General features: G+C 44.0%; 1 protein-coding gene across 1 annotated transcript in view; it reads right to left on the bottom strand.

Annotated features, from left to right (window-relative positions):
* Positions 1 to 20,422, bottom strand: part of LOC135388364 (DNA (cytosine-5)-methyltransferase 1-like) — a 101,956-nt gene that overhangs the window by 76,161 nt on the left and 5,373 nt on the right. The window contains exons 3-8 of the mRNA XM_064617883.1: positions 19,929 to 20,042; positions 19,484 to 19,645; positions 17,044 to 17,205; positions 13,065 to 13,256; positions 5,297 to 5,452; positions 4,193 to 4,426 (exon numbers count right to left, since the gene is read on the bottom strand). Coding sequence (XP_064473953.1) covers positions 4,193 to 4,426; positions 5,297 to 5,452; positions 13,065 to 13,256; positions 17,044 to 17,205; positions 19,484 to 19,645; positions 19,929 to 20,014 — 992 coding nt within the window. The 5' untranslated portion in view covers positions 20,015 to 20,042. The remainder of the gene's footprint in view (positions 1 to 4,192; positions 4,427 to 5,296; positions 5,453 to 13,064; positions 13,257 to 17,043; positions 17,206 to 19,483; positions 19,646 to 19,928; positions 20,043 to 20,422) is intronic.

Here is a 20,422-nt window from a genome sequence, read left to right on the forward strand (position 1 = left end):
ATCCGGATCCCGCGGTATCCGGACAAAAGGCACGGGAACGGATTTTCCTCCATGTATTTTGTTCTCGTTTATCCGGACTTCAGCTTCCGGACTCGGACAAGAATTCCAGGGAACGAAAGTCGAAAATTCTTGTAATCCAGCTTCAGTTATCCGGACTACCGTGAGTAAGAGGAGACACTGACCCCGCTTCGTCACCCTTTTCGCTGTGTTGAGGATATTCCCGTCACACGTCAGAGACCTACATTCCTCCGTAGGGGAGGCAACCGTGCACGATGACCCCCTTTTCTATTTGTGTGCGTTGGGTCACGTTGACCAGACGAGTCATTTGGAAATATCTCGAGCAACTGTCCGGCTCTAGAGGGGAAAACTCCAACCCGAGGGCCTGCTGCTTACGGCCCGTTGACCAATGAAGACATTCCCCTAGCTGACCCGCGATCCCTGATGCAGAGGCTCACTGCGACTGCCGTAGATGATGCTGCGGTCTCTGACTACGTTGACGTTGATAAGGATGATGGCGCGTGTGCAGCTATGACTGATGACGGTGTGATAGCTGCTGTTGCCTCCGATGATGTGCAGCAAGACTGTGCCGATGACGCCAGTGAGAAACAAGGCTCCGACATTGACACTTTGCGTCCACACTGACATTCTTCGAGCAGCGCAACAGCGTGGCTCAACTCTATGCAATTAGCTAAAGTTTGCAGGAATCGAGTGCCTACACTACTATGTAACAGCTGATATTGACGAGATTTCTCTGTTTTAATTAAATCTTGCTCTGTAGGACGTTTCTATTCGGTCGTTTCATTTATCTGGATGCCCCGGTGTCCGGACAATTTTGCCGGGAACGGCACTGTCCGGATAAACGTGGGTCGACTGTACTTTTAGGCCACTGTTCACGGCATATTATAATGACACTAAGATTTACTACTTAAAATATTACGTTTCATATTATAATACTAATATTTTCTCTCTAATGATCCCCCCCGCCCCTGATAAACACAAGTCGTACAAAAGTAAGAATTTTGGATGGTTTACATCCCTATGCACACTCCTCACATTTGGGAACGTACTGTTCTCACAAATTTCGGGCATACTAAACCCTATTCCCTGTGAGTGATAGAAAATTCCCTTAAGTCCTTAACTGATGTACAAACACTCTCTTAAACAAAACGAAATATCTTATCTGGCTGAGAGAGAGTCCTCAGAGATAGGAACGTGATGGATGACACTACAGTTCATTCCACGTCGGAACTACGTCACAGGAACACACACAACACTTGCAGATGACGCCGAACTAAATTGTCCTTAATCTGACTAACTGAATACTAGCTATTTTAAACGCAGCGAAGCATTTAGAACTTGTGCCCTATGCTCATGGGCATTTCCGTGACGGATTGCCTTCAAAACCCCCCGGATGCAAGAGCACTCGACTTAGCTCTTCCAGTTACGGTCGTCAACTGTCTTAAAGGAATAGCGAACGGCAAAAGGGAGGGACAAAGCACAATATAGTTGACAAGAAATGAAACATCCACCCCCACACGGGCAAGAGCTTGACCACATCCACGAACCCCCTGGGCTCGTTACACTTCCAGTTGCCATTACTGTTCAGAAAACAGATTTGTTGGAGCACGGGAATCTGTCGAAAGTTCGAGAAGTCACCCCCCCCCCCCCCCCCCCCCCATCGTGCGCGGTCCTTGTCCTTTTGTTCTTGAGCTTCCCTCCTTTTTTTTATTTCTTTTTTTTTTTTTACGATATGACCAAGATAGCCCTGGCTGTAAAAAAATGTGTCTTTTACGGAGCTGAGGACTTCTGCGTTAATGTTTCTGCCTTTCGACCGACCTGATCTAGGAAAGACGAAGGGGTCCCGCTGCATCTGGTGCTGGTCTGCCTACACCAGTTTTGATCGCTCATCACCGTGTCAGGTTCTACACTTCAAATCGTGCGCAGGTTTACTGACTCCTTCGTTCGAAATAAACATTTTCGGTTGCTTTTTCAGCACCATTCAATCACCACCAAATCAACACCATTGTTCCGACGTTGTCAGTCCCTTATTGAGGTCAGTTAGTCGTCGTAATGTTCCAGTTGATAAATAGCTGTTCAGCCTGTGACAGTACAAATTATGTTCCGTTAAAGGGACTGCTGCGACTGTCCAATTCACCAGCGGATTGACAGATCCAAGGAGCACCATAGTTGACGGGGGAGCGTATCAACACCCTCATCACTGCAGTCACCGGGTTTCAGCAGTCTTCAGCATCACTTTAACACGTTTAGCATCAAGTTTAACACGTCGACATAGGCACCACCTTCGCATATGCGCTCCTTTGGTGCATCAACAAATCCTTTGGTGAAGCAGCAGCAATATCGTGCTCTGAAGCGCACTGTTCTACAACGCTTCTGGCTTTGGGGAGGTGGTAAGTCCTAAAGAACTAAGCAAGCCTGGCTCACAACACATACAAAAAAAACTAGCTGTTCTTCTACAAAATGGTCCTAAATACAGTAAATCTCGGTTATAACAGCCCCACTTATAACGAATCTTCGGTTATAACGAATGCCTCACGAACGACCGTCAAAATTTGTATTGAGTCTATGGAAATTGCCCCCGCCTATTATGAATGAATTGCCGGGGAGCCTTCGGATACTGCGACCGAAAGAGCTCCCTCGACCACTGGAGAAGGCGAGCGCGCGACGTCAGACGCCCGCGGATTTGTCAGGCGCCGCTTGCACGTGACCTCGCTTTGCAGCCAATGCGCTGTCACCATCAGCGCGCGCTGCACGTGCACCCGTTTGGCCGATGATTAAGACAGGTGAAGCGGGAAACTTTGCGAAACGGCTTGACGGCTTCAGAAAAGCTGGATTTGTTCATCAGGCACTGGCTACAGACGCCGATCGTGAAGTGGACTTTGGTGTGCGTGATACCGACACAGAACTTTGGGACAGAGCAACGGCTGCGAATCTGACTGACGGCTGTCAGTCTTTCGAGGAGCGACAGCAGATGACGACGCACAGGCCGTCGCGGACTTCAGTGATTCGGACATCATTGCCGACGTGCGCCCGCCGCCAAACGAACTTTCCGATGACGATGACACAGTGTCTTCCCCTCCTTACATTTTAACTACAGCGGAGGCACTCAAGTACGTTGCTTCGCTCCGCGATTTTGTGTACGCGAAGGCGCTCGCCGCGGCCCACCTTGATGACTTAGAAAGCGCCGTGATCTCCGCAACTGTGTATAAACAGGCGCCATTAACGATGTATTTTCAATGAACGGCATACATGACTCATGTTTCTTACACTGCTGGCCTTTTGGATCAAATTTTTTGTCCATTCCATTTATAGCGAACTTCGGATATAATGAACGGGTTGCGCGCGACCGTCGAGTTCGTTATAACCGAGATTTACTGTATTGGAAGTGGAAATACGCAGTGATGGCCCCTAACTACTTCTACAGTAGTTTAACTATAACTACTAACTACTTTGTGATTGAGTAGTTTAACTAGTAGTTCAACTACTTTTCAGGGGAGTAGTTAAAACTACTTTTTTAACTACTGCAATGTAGTTTAACTAGATCTATAACTACTTAACATTGTCCACCAACACCAATCCCTTGTAGTGTTCCTGGACAGCTAAATATGAATCACAAGCAATAATAAACTTTGGCTCAAGCCATTGCTACGATCATCAAATACAAAGCTTGCGGCGGGATTCTTTCTGTGCCTAGGCGATAAACTAAGTTGCAGAATTATTTCACAGCAAATGAGGCTTCACTAGACAAGCATTAAAAGTGAAGATTTAGTACACATGCACGACACAATTGCTCGGAACCTCCGTTCTCATCAAACAAGTAGCTCAAGGTAAAAGTCGGAAGCACAATCGTGCCGTAAAGCTTGCGGCAAAATCGGAAGTAGTTGGCGCCTTCAGTAACCTAACTACTGTAGTTAACTACTTAAAATAGTAGTTTAACTAGTAGTTGCCACTACATTTCTGCAAGTAGTTGATAACTACTTTTTAACTACAATCAGGTAGTTTAACTAGTAGTTTAACTACATGTAGTTAACTACTGGCCAATACGTTGGTTCGATAGGGCTGTTCGAGTCTTGTGCAAAAAATTGGATGGCCCAAATTTTGGAGTGCAATACACCAGTTAGTGAGTGTACAAGAGCCACTAAATAAAGATCAACTGCACAAATTTCATACTTGCCTGAACCTCACAGTCTTCTTCCCTCTACACCTGTCACTTGTTTTCAGGCTTCCTACTTTGCTAGAAGGGTTGGAGGAGTCCCACACAAAATCCAATCCACTGGTACCAAGGACCGACATCTTGGCCTCGGCGCAGACAAAACTTTTGCGGCGTCTCGCACAGTCTGGCACGTCCTGCAGCTTCTCCATGATAACAACAGGAACTTTGAAAATCCCCAGGGCATGAAATGCGTTTCTGCAACAAAAATGTTTTTACAGAATATTCATACTATACAGAATATGGCTGACTATGGAAAACCCAGATGGCAGCCATCGTCACAGCAGCATGGTGTGGGGTGCATTATTCCGATGAAACGTTGCGTTCAAACGTATGCGTTCATGACAAAAATGGACCACATCTGTGAAAGTGTCCTAACCCTGTTAAGAGAGGTGAAGATTATAACGGTCATGATGACCGTTATAATCTTCACCTCTCTTAACAGGGTGAGGACACTTTCACAGGTGTGGTTCATTTTTGTCATGAACGCATTTTACTGCACACCAGAATACTGAGGAAAAAGAAAAAAACATTCTTCTTCTATGTGTCATATTCAGCGAGGTACAAAGCCCTTAAAAGGACTCCCGAGCAGACGGCAGAAATCGGAAAGCTCAGAGTTGCGTCCATTCCCATTGGCAGCCATAAGTACGTGACTTCTCGTGCGCTGCTTCACTGGCGGCTGCGGGGGCTGTAATGCCAGGCCCGCATGAGTTTGGGTATTCGTGGTGCTCCGGACCGAATTCTGTGCTGCTCTCCGTGCTGAGAATAGACCTCCTGAACCCAAACCTGGGAAGCCTAATCTTCTTTTAAACCCAGTTTGTATAGCCACAACCCCCACAGTCACATATCCACTCCCCTCTGCATTGCCGAAGGCCTTAAGGATATGTAAATAAATAAATAAATAAATAAATTTCCAAGTGAGGAAACCGAGGGAACTATGGCAACCTATAAGCTTTCACAGTGATATCTCGCCTAAGGCTATGGTACAAACAAGATAGAGAGATTCCGATACACATTCTAACAAACAGAAAAAGAAAAAGAATTGTAGTCATCTACAAGCGCACTTACCCATTTTTTATGATGTCTGACACTGTTTTAATGACAGGTGATGACAAAGGTCCTTGTTCTTTGTCATCGTCATTGCTACTATCACTTTGGGTACTGTCATTTGGTAAACATGGAGGACTTCCACACTGGTATCTTCTGCCACATTGTTCTACGCTCCTGGAAGATGAGAAATAAAAATTATTTTGGCAGTTCTTTTCTCACTCTAGCATTTGGATATCCAATTTAAGCAATTTAAGTGCATTTTAAGCATCTAGGCAGCAAGTATTGGGAAATTTCAAAGTATTTACATGGTTCCCACGAGGTCTGCACAATATCATTTCACAGCTGTGACTCACCTACTGAATTTTAAAGATCATAGTACAGAAAGAAAAACTGATTAATAGAATAGAGGGTGCTGTTCATTTCTGGCTGCTGATTCCTATTGCAAAAAGCACAAACTCCTGTGGTTTCAAAGCTACAGTTCTGATTCTGAAAAAGCGTAATTTGCACAGGCTGCTCCATGAGAACAAGACACAAAATCAAGGGTTTTCAATAACTATTAAAAAAATTTGCAGGTTTTCCAGACCTTGAAAATGGAATTCAAATTCCAAGGTATTCAAGGACATGTATGTATTTAGTATGAGATGTGGACTAAGCAAGCGAGCTGGTGAAGATGATGCATAATGTAATGGCTGTATATATAGTACCACAGTCACGCAGATGATCGTAACATGCATTTGTCCAAAATCATTTGAAAGTGACTGTGAAATGCATATATTGCGCGCATATACGAGCAAAAATGCGTAAAAATGGCACGCAAACTCAATGTGGATCATCAAGAACCATTTACGCCCAACTCAATCAAGTGAGGTAGTCTGCTTCTTTCGTCTAAGGTTTTCACCGTTGGTTGCTAGGTATTCATTGAGCTGCGTGAGACAAGGTGCTAGTCTTCTTTCTTTGTCGGTCGTGTGATTATGCATCTTAATGTTTAAATGCCGTTCACAATGAATTTGTATTCTAATGTACTCTGTTGTAACGTAATAACATGTACAAATAAAACGGGAAAGCTGTGCAGATATGTCACCATTGTGCTACGATTCTTTCCGTGTCTAGGAAAAATTCCGTAAGTGGAACCTTCACCAAGCATAACACCCCCCCCCCCCTTGAAAGCTCGGCACCCCCCCCTAGCAGTGAATTTCTGGGGAAATCACTGCATCACTCTCAGCCTACAACTTCCTTGAACACACTTCTGCTATATGGGGTCCACCGTCAACTGAAGGCTGGAACTGGAGACATGGAGACGACAAAATTTCTCTTACACAGCAAAGGTTTAAGAACAACCAACCGCTTATATCCCCAAGAACCTCCGAGGGGGGGAAGGGGAACGAGCGAGGGGTTACTAACACAATTTCCCCATGTGGCTATCTCGACCGACTCCAACAACAACCACTTCCATTTGTTCCTTTCCGTACGCAGAACTGAAGTGTCACTGAATGCAGGTTGACAGTCATTGCATTCCCTGATGTGAGCTACAAGTTCACTAGACACAAAACTCTTCTGGGTACTACGGCTGTGTTGTAAAAGGCGAAGATTCAAACAACGACCTGACTAACCCACATAACAGAACCCACACTCAAAAGAAATGCAGAATACAACGTTCTCCTTACATTGTACAAGGGGATTTTTGTGGGCAACAAGGCATCCGGTTTTTACAGAACTAAAGGGTGACAATCAGCTTACTTTGAAAGCGTTTCAGAATACAATTCGAATGCCAAAATTCTTGGCGACAGCAAGTATGTTATGCGAAATAGAGTGATAGTTCTTTCTTGAGAGCTACCATGAACAGTTGTATTCACTGTGTGGCTTCAAGCATAGAAAAACAATGTAAGAGGTTACTCGAGGCAGGTTATGATATCCATGTGCTTTCTTCTCAGGCATTCATTGAAATTCGTCGACTGTCTTTCATACCTGAAAAACCGTCTGATGACCCTCATAAGCTACTCAAAACTGTTGTCATCCCATATTATCACTCTAATTCGCATAACATACTTGCTGTTGCCAAAAATTTTGGCATTAGAATTGTATTCTCAAACGCTTTCAAACTAAGCCGATTGTCACCCTTTAGTACTGTAAAAACCGGATGCCTTGTTGCCCATAATGTACAATGTAAGGAGATGTTGTGTACTGCGTTCCTTTTGAGTGTGGGTTCTGTTATGTGGGTCAATCAGGTCGTTGTTTGAATCTTTGCCTTTTAGAACACAGCCGTAGTACCCAGAAGAGTTTTGTGTCTAGTGAACTTGTAGCCCACATCAGGGAATGCAATGGCTGTCAACCTGCATTCAGTGACACTTCAGTTCTGCGTACGGAAAGAAACAAATGGAAGCTGTTGTTGTTGGAGTCGGTGGAGATAGCCACGTGGGGAAATTGTGTTGGTAACCCCTCGCTCGTTCCCCTTGCCCCCCTTCGGAGGTTCTTGGGGATATAAGCGGTTGGTTCTTATTAAACCTTTGCTGTGTAAGAGAAATGTTGTCGTCTCCATGTCTCCGGTTCCAGCTTTCAGTATGCACCAGCTTGTCTGCGCCCTCTCTCTCTTGTCCACTGTCAAGTATGTTATTTCAATTTCGTCAAGTCATTCATTTGTTCTTGTCGACTAAAGAAAGACCCTTAAAGGGGTTGTGAAACCATCGCCAAACGTTTCAAGTAATCTTGTAAATATCGATATACGTCTGCTAAACATGCACGTCAAAACGCTATGTTTTGGCGAGTCCACATCACTAGAGCTGAGCGCAGGTGCGGGTATACACGGGGGAACCTGCAATAACCCACACATCATTACGATTTGCGGGTAGGAATTCACGATCGCTGCGTGTAGCGGGCAAAATGCGGGTGCACTCGAAATACGACCGCGGGTAATGCGCATTACCCTCACTCCAAGGCCAACTAAGTGATCCCGCTTTGTCGCACGCAAGCTCAACAGTGCCCTATGTCGTTGGCCGTATAAATCCATGTGCCAGACTGCAGGCAGCAGGCAAGTGCGGGCGGGCGAGTTTGATTATTAATGCACACATATATGGCTCTCTGTTGAATTGCAGTTTTATTGGCCTACGATTGAAGCCATCCGAGACACGTAGCTAACACTCAGAATTTCAATTGTGTTAAAATAGAAATAGCGGTAAAGTGGACGAGGAACGCTTCCCCCTGCGGGTCCCTATGCGGGTATACAGACAGCACTGCGGGTGCGGGTCGCCCAGATAAAATTCTTGCAGGTGCGGGTCACACACACGCGGGTACTGTGCAGGTGTGGCTCCAAGTTTGCTTACCCGCACTCACCTCTAGACATCACGAAGTCATTGCACTCGGAAGGCCGCGTGCTCCCCCTTGCTTTCAACTCCTCACTTCCTCACCCACTTTTGGAGTGATGTTTCAGAGTGGCGAAAGGAAGTGTAGAGTTCCCTGTTGCCATGACGATGCAAGCAGTTGTAATAGGAGCCAGCCCACCACAGGATAACGGCCTTTATCATGGTGACCTTCGTGTACCCCGGGCAAGCTAACACGTCACTTCACGTCAGCAGTGGCTTGAAAGAAATCGCAGTTTTAAAAACCAAACAGTTAAAAAAAACATTCAAATGAGGAATGTGGGACTTTGCGTGTCGAACCCATGAGCTACAGCGTATGAAACTGAGTCATACATTTAGTGGGTTCCATGCGGTCTCTAAACCCATTTTTAATTCGTTGCAAATTTAGCAAATTCAAAAATACAATAGCCGTCCCCCGTTTGTCCGGGCTTCACTTATCTGGATACCGCGCTATCCAGACAAATATCGTGGGGACACATTTCAGTCCATGCATTTTAGCTTCATTTATCCGGGCTTCAGCTTCCGGATCTGGACAAGAACTTCCAGGAACCACTATAAGAAAGTACCCAACAACCAGCCTCGCTCGTTGCATTTGAAATTATTCTAATTGGGCCTTTTCTGATTATTCGAATTTGATTCGCCATCTGAAGAAATTATTTGGATTTGATTCGCAGTGCAAGTGAATATTCATAAACTACTCGCAATGGAAATTTTGCTATTCGCACAGCTCTAGTCAGAGTCGGTGTACGACCTACACATTTGCAAGCGGGGGCGACAGCCTTGAGGGTAGGGTGAACTACTCCGTACTACACTTCAACAATTTCTTCTTTCCCACTGTACCCATGTGGGGGTGATAACCAGACCAGTCATTTGAAGCTGCGGAGGACTCCAAGTGGTGACGTGCCAAGAGGCCTGAAATGCAATGAGGGCTGCTCTGGTGTTTTTTGAGCAAAAATGTAATGTTCCTGAAATTATTGCCCTAACTTACACCTCAGGAGAGCTCCATGCTTGAGTAGTAATCTTGCACAAATGGGCAGTTTCATATGCATTACGAAATAAATACGGGCCTCGTGATCAGCTCAAAATACTCGCGTTTCACTTGTAGCAACGAGAATGACGTACCGCCATGTGCCCAGCGCTCTAGCGCTCCTGAATAAATCAGTTTTCATCCAGACATTCACGGTGGTTGGATCATTCTTCATTAGTCTGCTGGTTCACTACACACTGATCCGGATGCCCGCTATCTGGACATTTTCGCTAGGCACGGTCAAGTCCGGATAAACAGGGACCGACTGTACAGGACAGTCAGGTTAACTCCAAGCCGAAAGGAATTTAGAGTTGGAACTAACGTGATTGACCTGTTCTGATTGAAAGGGCTTGATGCATGGTAGCGCGTATTCGCTGCATGGGAGACATGCATGGTGGGACAACAACTGTCCTTGAAGTTAGAGACGGCAAGTGACAGAAGCGGGATAGCCTCAGGTTAGGTCCATCCGGTAGTGCCAGTTTTGGGGAGATCCCATGACCCTTGCGCACACCTACCAGTGCTTTTGGATCGATGCACAGTCGGGGGTGAGGCCCATCATTACGATCTCGCACGTAGGGAAGTTTGCCCGTCATTGAGCAAACATTTTTCTGCATGCAACAAGTGGACAACTTCTGACAACAGGGCAAGAATACGGGTATCTGGACGGGATCCAAGGACGTTCTTGCCGCAGCACAGAGATGAGTTTTTAGCTTTTCTCGAGGATCAGCAATTAAATTAAATTCAGTGGTGCACAGGTATCTCAAGATGAATATCATTCTTCTATTTCCCTGGCATTGCCTTCTGTGTACAGAAAAGAACAAGCGCAGAAATCTCGAGCTGGTATAATGTTTGAAGGCCCTGACAGTGCTGTGGGATACAGCAACCATTGCGAACTGCTCGCACTACGCTGGGATTCTACCACCTCGTATGTTCGATGACATCCCCCCTTGCAAGATTCCATGAGTGGTTACGAGATGCCAGAGTGATACACCCTGAAACTAATTCTAAGTAGCTCCTGGACGTTGATGAGGAAACTGAGGTGGAGGAAGAACTTGGCAACTAAGCCACTGTGGCAGCAAAAGGGAAAGCAAGAATCAGGAGACCAGTGTCCAAATTGTTCGAGCTGCCCCGCCGACGATTTCGTCAGTGCTGAGACAACTATCAAAGCTATCGTGACTCAAAATGCATAACTGTTTTCTTTCTTTTTTTCAGTAACGGCAAGCAACACCATGCACAACATGATGCCGAGGCTTTGTATGCTATGCATTTATTTTGTCTTCTAAAATATTCAATAATACGGATGACTCACTTTACGTACACTGTTTTGTCTGGGACAAAAGCAAGTCGTCCATATTATACTCAATGTTGGAGAAAAACAAAAGAAATCTATAGTGGAAGGAAAACAGTAATTGGGGTTTTGTTCACATGCATAACAATGTGCAATTAAAAGTAGACAAAACCTTGGCAACATGTTGTGCTCTGTGTTGAACACCATTACCGAAAAAAAAAAGAAAAACGTTGAGGACAAAAGTGTCCTATTAACAAGGCACGACTGTACATCACAACTTCCATATTTTCAAAAATGCAAAACGACCCCACTCTACAACCCCTCCCCCCCCCCCCCCCCCAAATAAGAGAAAAAAACTCTTAGTCCAAACACAAGTCTTTTTAGTGCATATCACAGTGCCGTAACACGTGTTTACAACATGTTTTCCTCGTTGTTACAAACTCAGGCTTAGCAGGCACTCTAGTGAAATGTTAAGAGGCTGCATTTTTCTAGTTTTCAGTTTTTTCACAAAGAACTGGACTAAGTTGCAATGAAGTTTTAGCACACGTTACAACTTTCAATATTACTCGGCTCACAAATGCACATTTCATTCATTTTATATTTGTTACAAACCCTGCACAGTTAGGCTGCCCAATGTTTACAGGCCAGCTGGACTTCCACCAGACATATCTATGTAGTTATCAACAAAGGGTTTGAAGATGGCAATTTAGTCTAACTGTACATTGGTTGCTTATGCATTACGTATTTGCAAATTAATTCACTATAATGATGATTCATTTTCATTTATTCATTTATTAATACTACTGGCTTACAAGTAAGCCCAAGTAGGGTGGGATACATAACACTTAAGGTAAACACACAAGGTAAACAAAAAGTGATAACAGAAGACATTAATTCAGAACTGTCGCTATCAGTTTACAAAAATACTCAACCACTATACATACTATCCATTATCGCCTGTGGTAGCTCATACCATTCCAGGCCAGTCCGCGGGAAGAAAGAAAATTTAAAACAATCATTTTTCACGCTGAAGGGTTTGAAACGTAAACTGCGTCACTGCCTAGTTTCTCGGCCAGAGAAAGGCTGCAGGTAAAGTGCGCTGTCGATTTTAAACTTGTTGCGAATCATTTGGTAAAGAAACCTGAGTCGCTGCATTTTCCTGCGGGAACTAAGCAACTCAAGCCCTGCCCTATCGTAAAGCTTAGAGGCTGAATCCAGCTTTCTGTATTTGTTAAAAATGAAGCGCAAGGCTTTCCTTTGCACTCCTTCTAATTTATCAATATTGGATGTGGCAAAAGGGTCCCAAATAATGCTCGCATAATCCAGAGCAGATAGTATACATGTCTTGTATGCCTTCAATTTTGTGGCTGCGAACGCTTGATGAAGATGACGACGCAAATAGTATAATTTACCCATTGCCTTTCTCACGATAGTATCAATATGCTGATTCCATCTCAAATCATTGCACAACGTCACTCCGAGGTATCTACAGGAGTCAACACATGATAGAACACATCCATCTATACAATACTGAAAGGACAGTGGTACTCTTTTCCTCGTGACATGCATGTATGTACATTTTTGAAAATTAGAGTCATTTGCCATGTTAAGCACCAATCATTAATCCTACGAAGACATTCGTTAAGCTGAATTTGATCTAAGACAGAATTTACCTCGGTGAAAATTATGCAATCGTCAGCAGAGAGGCGTATTTTTACGGGAATGTTCTCAGTAACATCGTTTAGATAAATTAAAGACAACAGTGGCCCTAGAACCGAGCCCTGAGGCACGCCGGATTCCACATAAGCCAAGTTAGAGCTGCTCTGACCGATCCGTACCAACTGCTGTCACGCTGTCAGATTTGAGTTACCGATTATAGCTTGTAGTTTTAACAGTAGCTTATCACAAGGTACCTTGTCGAGCGCCTTCGACAAATCCAAGAAAATTATGTCAGACTGCCCTCGTGAATTAATTGCTGCCGCAAGATTGTGGACTGTTTCTAATAACTGGGTAGTAGTGATTGGAACTGTTCTGCTCAGAACAGATACATGTGATTCTTCAGTGGACATTCCTCAAAAATACAAATGAGCCTAACCATGCTATGCTAAATTTTCTTACCTTTCCATTGAAGTGCTTGGGGCCAATTCCCTGACCTCAGATGATGTCGCCCTGATGGGGTCACTTTCGGTACCTGATGACGAGCCTGGTTCCACATCTCGATCATGGCCACTTTCATCACTTTCCGTCATGTATCTTGTTGAGACAGGCAATTTTGTACACGACCGTCTTTTCCGCAGGTGTTTTCTGCCCCTGGGGAAAAAAGGAACACGCATGACTGAAGTGTTCGAACATGATCCCATGTGCAACTGAGAAGAACTGCTAACACTCTCGACTTTGGAGCATCATTACTGCAGCGCAGATTTTCACGCAATTCATGACGAAAACCCGAGACTGGGAAAAGACGAAAAACAGACGACACAACAAAAAGTCTTTTTGGCGAGACTTTTTGTTGTGTCGTCTGTTTTTCGTCTTTTCCCAGTCTCAGGTTTTCGTCATGGATCTTAGCCACCAGCTCGCTTGCTTTTTAACCATTTTATCTGTTTCACGCAATTGTATGTTTTTTTTCTCGATATATGTAGTTTCGTATCTGGTCGACGAAAAAACACTTTTGGTCTTGGTTTGGCATCGATCAGGACGGTTCTATAGCATGTTTTGCACGTAGCAGCATATTTCGCGTGAAAGCGCATAAAAAGTGCATATTCTGCCTTAGTTTCAGGTGCGAAAGCTTACTTGTTTTTTCATGGATGGCGTTTGCTGGTTTTAGGACGGCATTGAGTCATCTTTCGTGCAAATTCTGGTCAGAATCGAATGTTTTCTATGTTTCTATGGCGTGAGGAGCGGCGTTTAGCCAGTTCACATGTGTCATATTAACATTACAAAGACTGGTAATGTTCGCATTTAATCAACATGGTGCAGTTCCAAACGCAAAGCCACGACGAAAAAACCCTGAGCATGGGCAGCATGAAAAACACAAATATATGTGATCCGAAATAAAATACTGTAAACATATTTTTATTTGCAACGTATTAATTTTCGAGCATTCAGTCATTTGCAAAGTCATTTGAAAGTATTTAATTTCGCGATTGCAGGGCTGTTTTCTTTCGCAGAATGAACGTCAAGCTGCGTTTGTGAGTACAAATTTTCGCGATTTTTTAGGGGTCGCAAAATTCACGAAAATTAATACATCTCAAATAAAAATACGTTCGCAGTACTCATTTTTAAAATAGGCATTCGATGCATTGCTTTTGTACAAAGAACAACGAAGCAGATTGCATATATTGAGAATTTTTATCGCATATTTCAAAGATTTTCAGCGCATAGTTGCACGCATATTTTGGGAGTTTTTACAGCATATTTATCCATGCTCTAATGAGTCTAATCATTACATTACATAGCTGCTATTCAATTGCAGACTGATCTTTCATACGCTTTTAACACCACCACTGGCACTCTCTCACCAATAGAACCAATGTGTTTTCACGTCCAGTATATTCGAGCCACTCCTACGAGGAACAGCTAGATTTCTCCTACGCATTTGACTAAAGCTTGCCTGACTTTACAGAGCCTGCCATGAGAGACAGTCGGAGAGTCATAATAGACAGTTAATTTCAGGGTCCAGAATTTCGAAAAGCATTCACTCGCAAAAGCTTATACGTACTCAGGAAAGGAATTTGCACACTCGTGCTCAACTGCTTCGCTTCAAGGGCATAAGGACACAAAATTTTGGAATACGCTTGTCCAGCTGCATGTGGATATGGATTAGAAGAGGGAATAGCACTTCCTAACAGTGAAGATATCATGAACGACGACTATCACGAACGAACTACCACGATGATTATATTCACCACTTCCACGCCGTCGGCAATTAAGTCAATAGCGTCTTCAGTTAGGACAAACTGTTACAACCTCGATTATGTTTCAACATAAAGTCCGGGAACACGAGAGTGCAACATTTTTGTGCTCTACAGAAAACCATGCTACTTTGGGGCACATGTAATGTGTAACCTGACCCAACCTGGCCAGACTGGAGCCATACTTCACTGCAGCAAACATCTATGTAATGACTTCAATACATGATAACTAGAGCCTGAAGTTTTAGGATTTTACCCGCTTCTTCCCCGAATTTGCACCCCGAATTGAAGGTTGCCTCTTTAGGGTGAAACCCGATTTTTACCCGGCAAATTGCCCTCACTAGGATGTCTGTAGGAATGCACTAACTTACTTGTTTGGCAGAAAAATGCAGTTACATCACCATTTGTACCAAACCGCTACAATTAGTTTGAATAACTGAGCCCAATTTCTCCCCGAATTTAGCGTACTGGAAGTTTTTTCAACCGAATTTGCATGAATTTAGTGCACATGTTTATCTACCCGATTTTTACCCCCCCGAAATGTAGGAAAAAATATTTCCCGAAACCTTCAGGCTCTAATGATAACGAGTGCAACGAAGACAGGACAACACAACACTGACGCCGCACTCACTTCCAACTGACGTTTAATTCCAAAGCAACGCCCACTCATACAGACCGCGCATCTTGTACATTCAAACCACAACCTACTAGATTATAACGACCATGTCATAGGCACACCTTCCCAGCGCCGCATTTAGAAGCTACCAGTGGCGCTACTCATCGGCCCGGCTATTGCTTCCTCAATTTCGGCAATACTTACTTTACTTTCTTAGTACTTTCTTACTTTACTTTCTTAGTACTTTAGCTTTCCTTATAGTTATGTTAGCTACGTTACTATTTTTGCAGAAGCGGTGGATGTCCCACAGGATGTGCTTTTTTCTAAAGTTGATTATCATCATCGTTCTGCATGCTTTCACAGGAGTTGCTGCTGTCGTCTGCTACGGTAGTCGTACATCTGCTTCTGCGCGTTCAAATTTAAAATTTCCATTGTCCAATCATGATGCGGATTTAACGGGCCAATTAGTAGCGTCCCTAGCAGATCATGCAGCTCCTTGCGGCCTTGTGAATTTCGGCGTTATGATTGCCACCCTTTTTTTGGGGGGGGGGGGGGGTCCATATATTCTAGGACCATTTATTCTGACACCCATATGCCAGACCAAATCAAATAGGAAGGAGGTGTGACATTGTAGTAGAAGTTGTAAACAAAAATGTTTTGTCGCCTATTTGTGTCCTCCTGCCTGATTACGACTGTTTCCAATATACTAGGAGAAGTAATAAATGGTATGAGACTCGTAAACATCACGCGTAGGCTCGTTTGCATGCATGTTTTGTAGATTGGAGAAATTTTATATGGTTAATATAATCAATCAATCAATCAATCAATGCACCACACTTTTTCTGTGAATACACAGCAGTTGGCTTTGCGAAAGCCGTCAGTCTGCAAAATGTTTTACTGTTGGAATTCTCAACCAAAGAAATATCAGCTGGTCAAAATAATTTTATAGAAATGAGTGCGGCGAACGAAACGTAACACTTGGACTTTGCGTGCTGGTGTACAAAAACTCCAACATGGAAAGCTTAGGAAAGCCAAGATAACATCAACCCCAAAAGTCAGTAGATGCAGTCCACAAAGAGACAATGAAGAAGAATTCGCCTTTATCGGACCTGCCTTTTCTCCTTTAGCTCAGTTGACCTTGGCAACCCACACATGACTGGAGATCTCTGCACCTCAACAGTCAAGGAGGTAACACATGTTTATGGAACTACACAACCCCACGGAGGAGTAACTTGTAACTGGGGTATTGGTTAGAGCTTTCACCTTGCTGAGACCTGGATGTTTGTGTGGCGCCATCTACATGCGACAAAGTCGTGAATCGGAGATGGCTCCTCGGTGATATCCCCTCTTAACCGTTGTGTATACTAGTGTGTTGGTATAGGATTAGCAAAAGACCGTTATGGGACCATGGGACCAGTATTATGCGGAACTTTTGTGGCAGAAAAACACCAAAATATTTTAGTGAGGAATTTGAATACATTGGCCGCAAAAGGTGGGATCTCTGGCTACTATACGTTGAGCATGTCTCGAAAATATAATGCGGCATAACATGCAATGTTAAACTTCTTACCCTTGCATTAAAGAGCCTGAAGTTGTTCTGCTTACACCTGATGACGAACTTGATTCCGTGTTTGTATCGTGGTCACTGTCAACATTTTCTGATGCAATATGGCATCTCATTGAATCGGGGAACGTTCTACAGGAACGTCTTATCTGACTGCGCGTTCTGCTGCTGCAAAATAGAAGAGAATGATTGAAGTGGTCGGACCTGACCCCATGTGATTAGCAGGGCCCACGATTTCGAACCATTATTCATTCCTTATTTCGAGTTATATTTATGTACATATTGTGCTTTTACATGTACTTCTTTTGATGGATCTGTTGTACTTATTCACTGGGGCCCATGCTGGTCAATTTTTGTAAAATAGCATTCCACTGTAGTGCTCCTATTTCATTCATTATACGTTCCTTCCAGAATGTTCTATTCCGTTCTGCAAAGCCCTCCTGGACCTTGAACGTAAATAATATGAATAAATGTAAAGGTAAATAGCATGCATGGATGGGAAATAACCAACTAGGTCGGATTCTTTTTATTTGTCCCATCCAAACATGGCTGTTGACCTATAATACCCTAGGAGCCCTTAATGGAGCAATGAAGTGAAATTTAATGTAGCTCGAAAGTCTGCCTCATCTGTGAAGCTGTCCACCAGGAGTCACCATACAAAATGTCTTCGCTCTGTGGCATATTGTCACTGCATGCCACCAAATTTCCAAAAACAGCCAGAGAAAGCAGCCGCGGACGACATACACAATTCTCGTGTGACGTAGAAATGGTTATGTGCCTTTCTTTTTTCCTTCTCAGTTCACACGCCGCTTATGCATGCTTAGGGTTCTTCGTTTTCGAGTTAATTCCGATTGTCACGATAGTTCCCCCCCGAACTAGTTTTCAAGAATTCCGGTAAAACCCGATATCCACCCGAAATTCTTGCAGTCCTTTAACTTATCGTTCTAGGTAAACTGTCGGAAAAGTGAATCATAATAAGAGCAACGAGAGCTATTTGTAACAACCTTTGTGTCCTCCTTTTATAATCCTCTCCTGCAGGAGTCAAAGGCAAGCTTTTGTGGAGCTAGTGTTTGAATACGGCAATCATTCACTGGCCCAGTTCCCAGTGGAAATATAAAGATTCTTGTTTCTCAATCCCACACTCTTAGAAATGAACTTCACCGCATAGCATGCTCCTACCCATTGTTATCTGCCTTGATTTGTTGAAAACGGGAGGTGTACGCTTTATGGTGACACTTGTGCTGTTCATAATTGTCACAAAAAAGGTGTACGCCTCCAGTTTTCAACAAATCAGGGCAGATAACAATATCATTCGAGATGATGGTTGGCTAGTAGCGTGCTATGCGGTGAAGTTCATTTTTCAGAGTACAATGTCACAGCAGTGGCTTGTTTCATATGCCTTTCGTTTTGCCCAAAAATTCCCCGATGATATATTAAACAGAGATCGTAGCACCTGATTTCTCCCCGAATTCTCGTGTTTAAATAGCACCCGATTTTTGCCCACCAAATTTGAAAAACCCATAAAACCCCAAAACGAAGAACCCTATGCATGCTTGAGCTGTGCCACTGTATGTCATTGGTCACGTGCCAGACCACGTCATACGTCACGACCACGACCAACTGGATTATAACGATGATGTCATAAGCACCCCTTCCCAGCGCGACATTTGGAAGCTAACGGTGGCGGTACTCATCAGCTCGATTTTGGTTCTGCAATTTTTGCAATACTTACTACCGCTTTCCTTAGTATTTTTGTACAAGCGGTGGATGTTCCACGGGAGATGCTTCCTCCTAAAGTTGATTATCATCATCATTCTACGCGTTTTCATAGGAGCTGTTGCTGTCGTCTGCTACGGTAGTTGTATGTGTCCATTTCTCCGCGTTCAAAATTCAAATTTCCATTGTCCAGTCATGTCATGGCCGATGAGTAGTGCCCCTAGCGGATCCTGCGGATGGCCTCCTCATAGGGGTTGCCGATTATGGCATGGTCATTATAACCTAGTAGGTCGTGGTCACGACGTCCTCTCGTTCAGTGGTGCGCACTTAGCACAAGGAGAGGTGTTTGTTAAAGTCGTGCGGAAGAGAGTCTCGCACATGCTCTGTAGGTCACCTACGCTCATCGTTCTTCCGCAGGTGCTCATTCTATTCGTTGCAGAACACGCCGCAGCAAAAAATAAAAAATATTTTGGGTGTCGCTTCCATGCTCCTTCAACGTGTCCCTTTAAATGCTGTGCCAACGACGAGGACGGAGTCCAGAAGAAGAACAGGCAGCAATTATGTCAGACAGTGTTCAAATGGGTGGTTCACGATAACGTGGATTTCAAAAACTTATGCAAACAGATGACTCTGAACCCTGGGAACATGGGACTTTTCACATGCTGCTATGTGATTGACATGCATCAAAAACACAATGTGGCACAAAACAATGCAATGCTATCTTTTTTACCCTCGCATTCGAGTTCCTGAAGTCATATTCCTGACACGTGATGATGGACCTGGTTCTGTGCCTCTATCACAGTCACTGTCATCACTGTCTGATACATTAGGGCGCCCCGTTGAAACAGGTAATGTGCTAGATGAATGACGTTTCCGACGACGCTTTCTGTTGCTGTGAAAGAAAAGTGAGTGTGTAAGTGTACGAACAGCACCCCACATCTGATCATGAGGGACGATAACTTCCTTGACTGTGAGTCATCACAGCTCCTGATCATTGGTATATTAATAAAACACGTATTTTCACAGTACTCCATCCCATCCACACCTCCTAAAAGCCCCAAAAGATCTGCGGCAGAAAAGCCAAAAATGCCTGAAAAGCAGCACATATGGGAACCAACACACCCCGGTAATCCTGGGCAAAATCCCCGATATTATTATTGCTATCAAACTGTTACCATGAGAACAGGTCCCATGTGGCATCATCTTGATCAGACCCCTCAGGAGAAGACGATAAGATTTCGTCCGGGACCGTTTTCGACATGGTGCAACTCCGCTTGGCTCTGACGTGGCTGTTGATCAATCAAAAGCTCCTGTCAACTCGCTGAATGTCAGAGGTAATGCACTCACAACCAACGTATTGTTATACCACCTATCACGCCAGTTTACAGAATGTCTACGCCTTGCCAGACGTAAGATTACGAACAGATCGTCCAATATGGCACTGTTTAACTACGTTTGGCTTCCTGTAAACTACACACCTTCGCATCTTGCTTCTCGGCGTTTCTTGTTACGCTTCCAACTAAAAGCATGTGTAATCTGGCAAAATACACTGAAAGCATATCCTTAAATGCCTCGCGTTAAAGTGCCTGATATTGCGAGGGTGGTAAGTTTTTCCTTTTCTTCAATGATGACCAACATAGCAGAACGTAGAACGATAGTATGCAAGCGT

The sequence above is a fragment of the Ornithodoros turicata genome, chromosome 3 (genome assembly GCF_037126465.1).
Source record: "Ornithodoros turicata isolate Travis chromosome 3, ASM3712646v1, whole genome shotgun sequence".
In the NCBI taxonomy this organism is placed as follows: Eukaryota; Metazoa; Arthropoda; class Arachnida; order Ixodida; family Argasidae; genus Ornithodoros; species Ornithodoros turicata.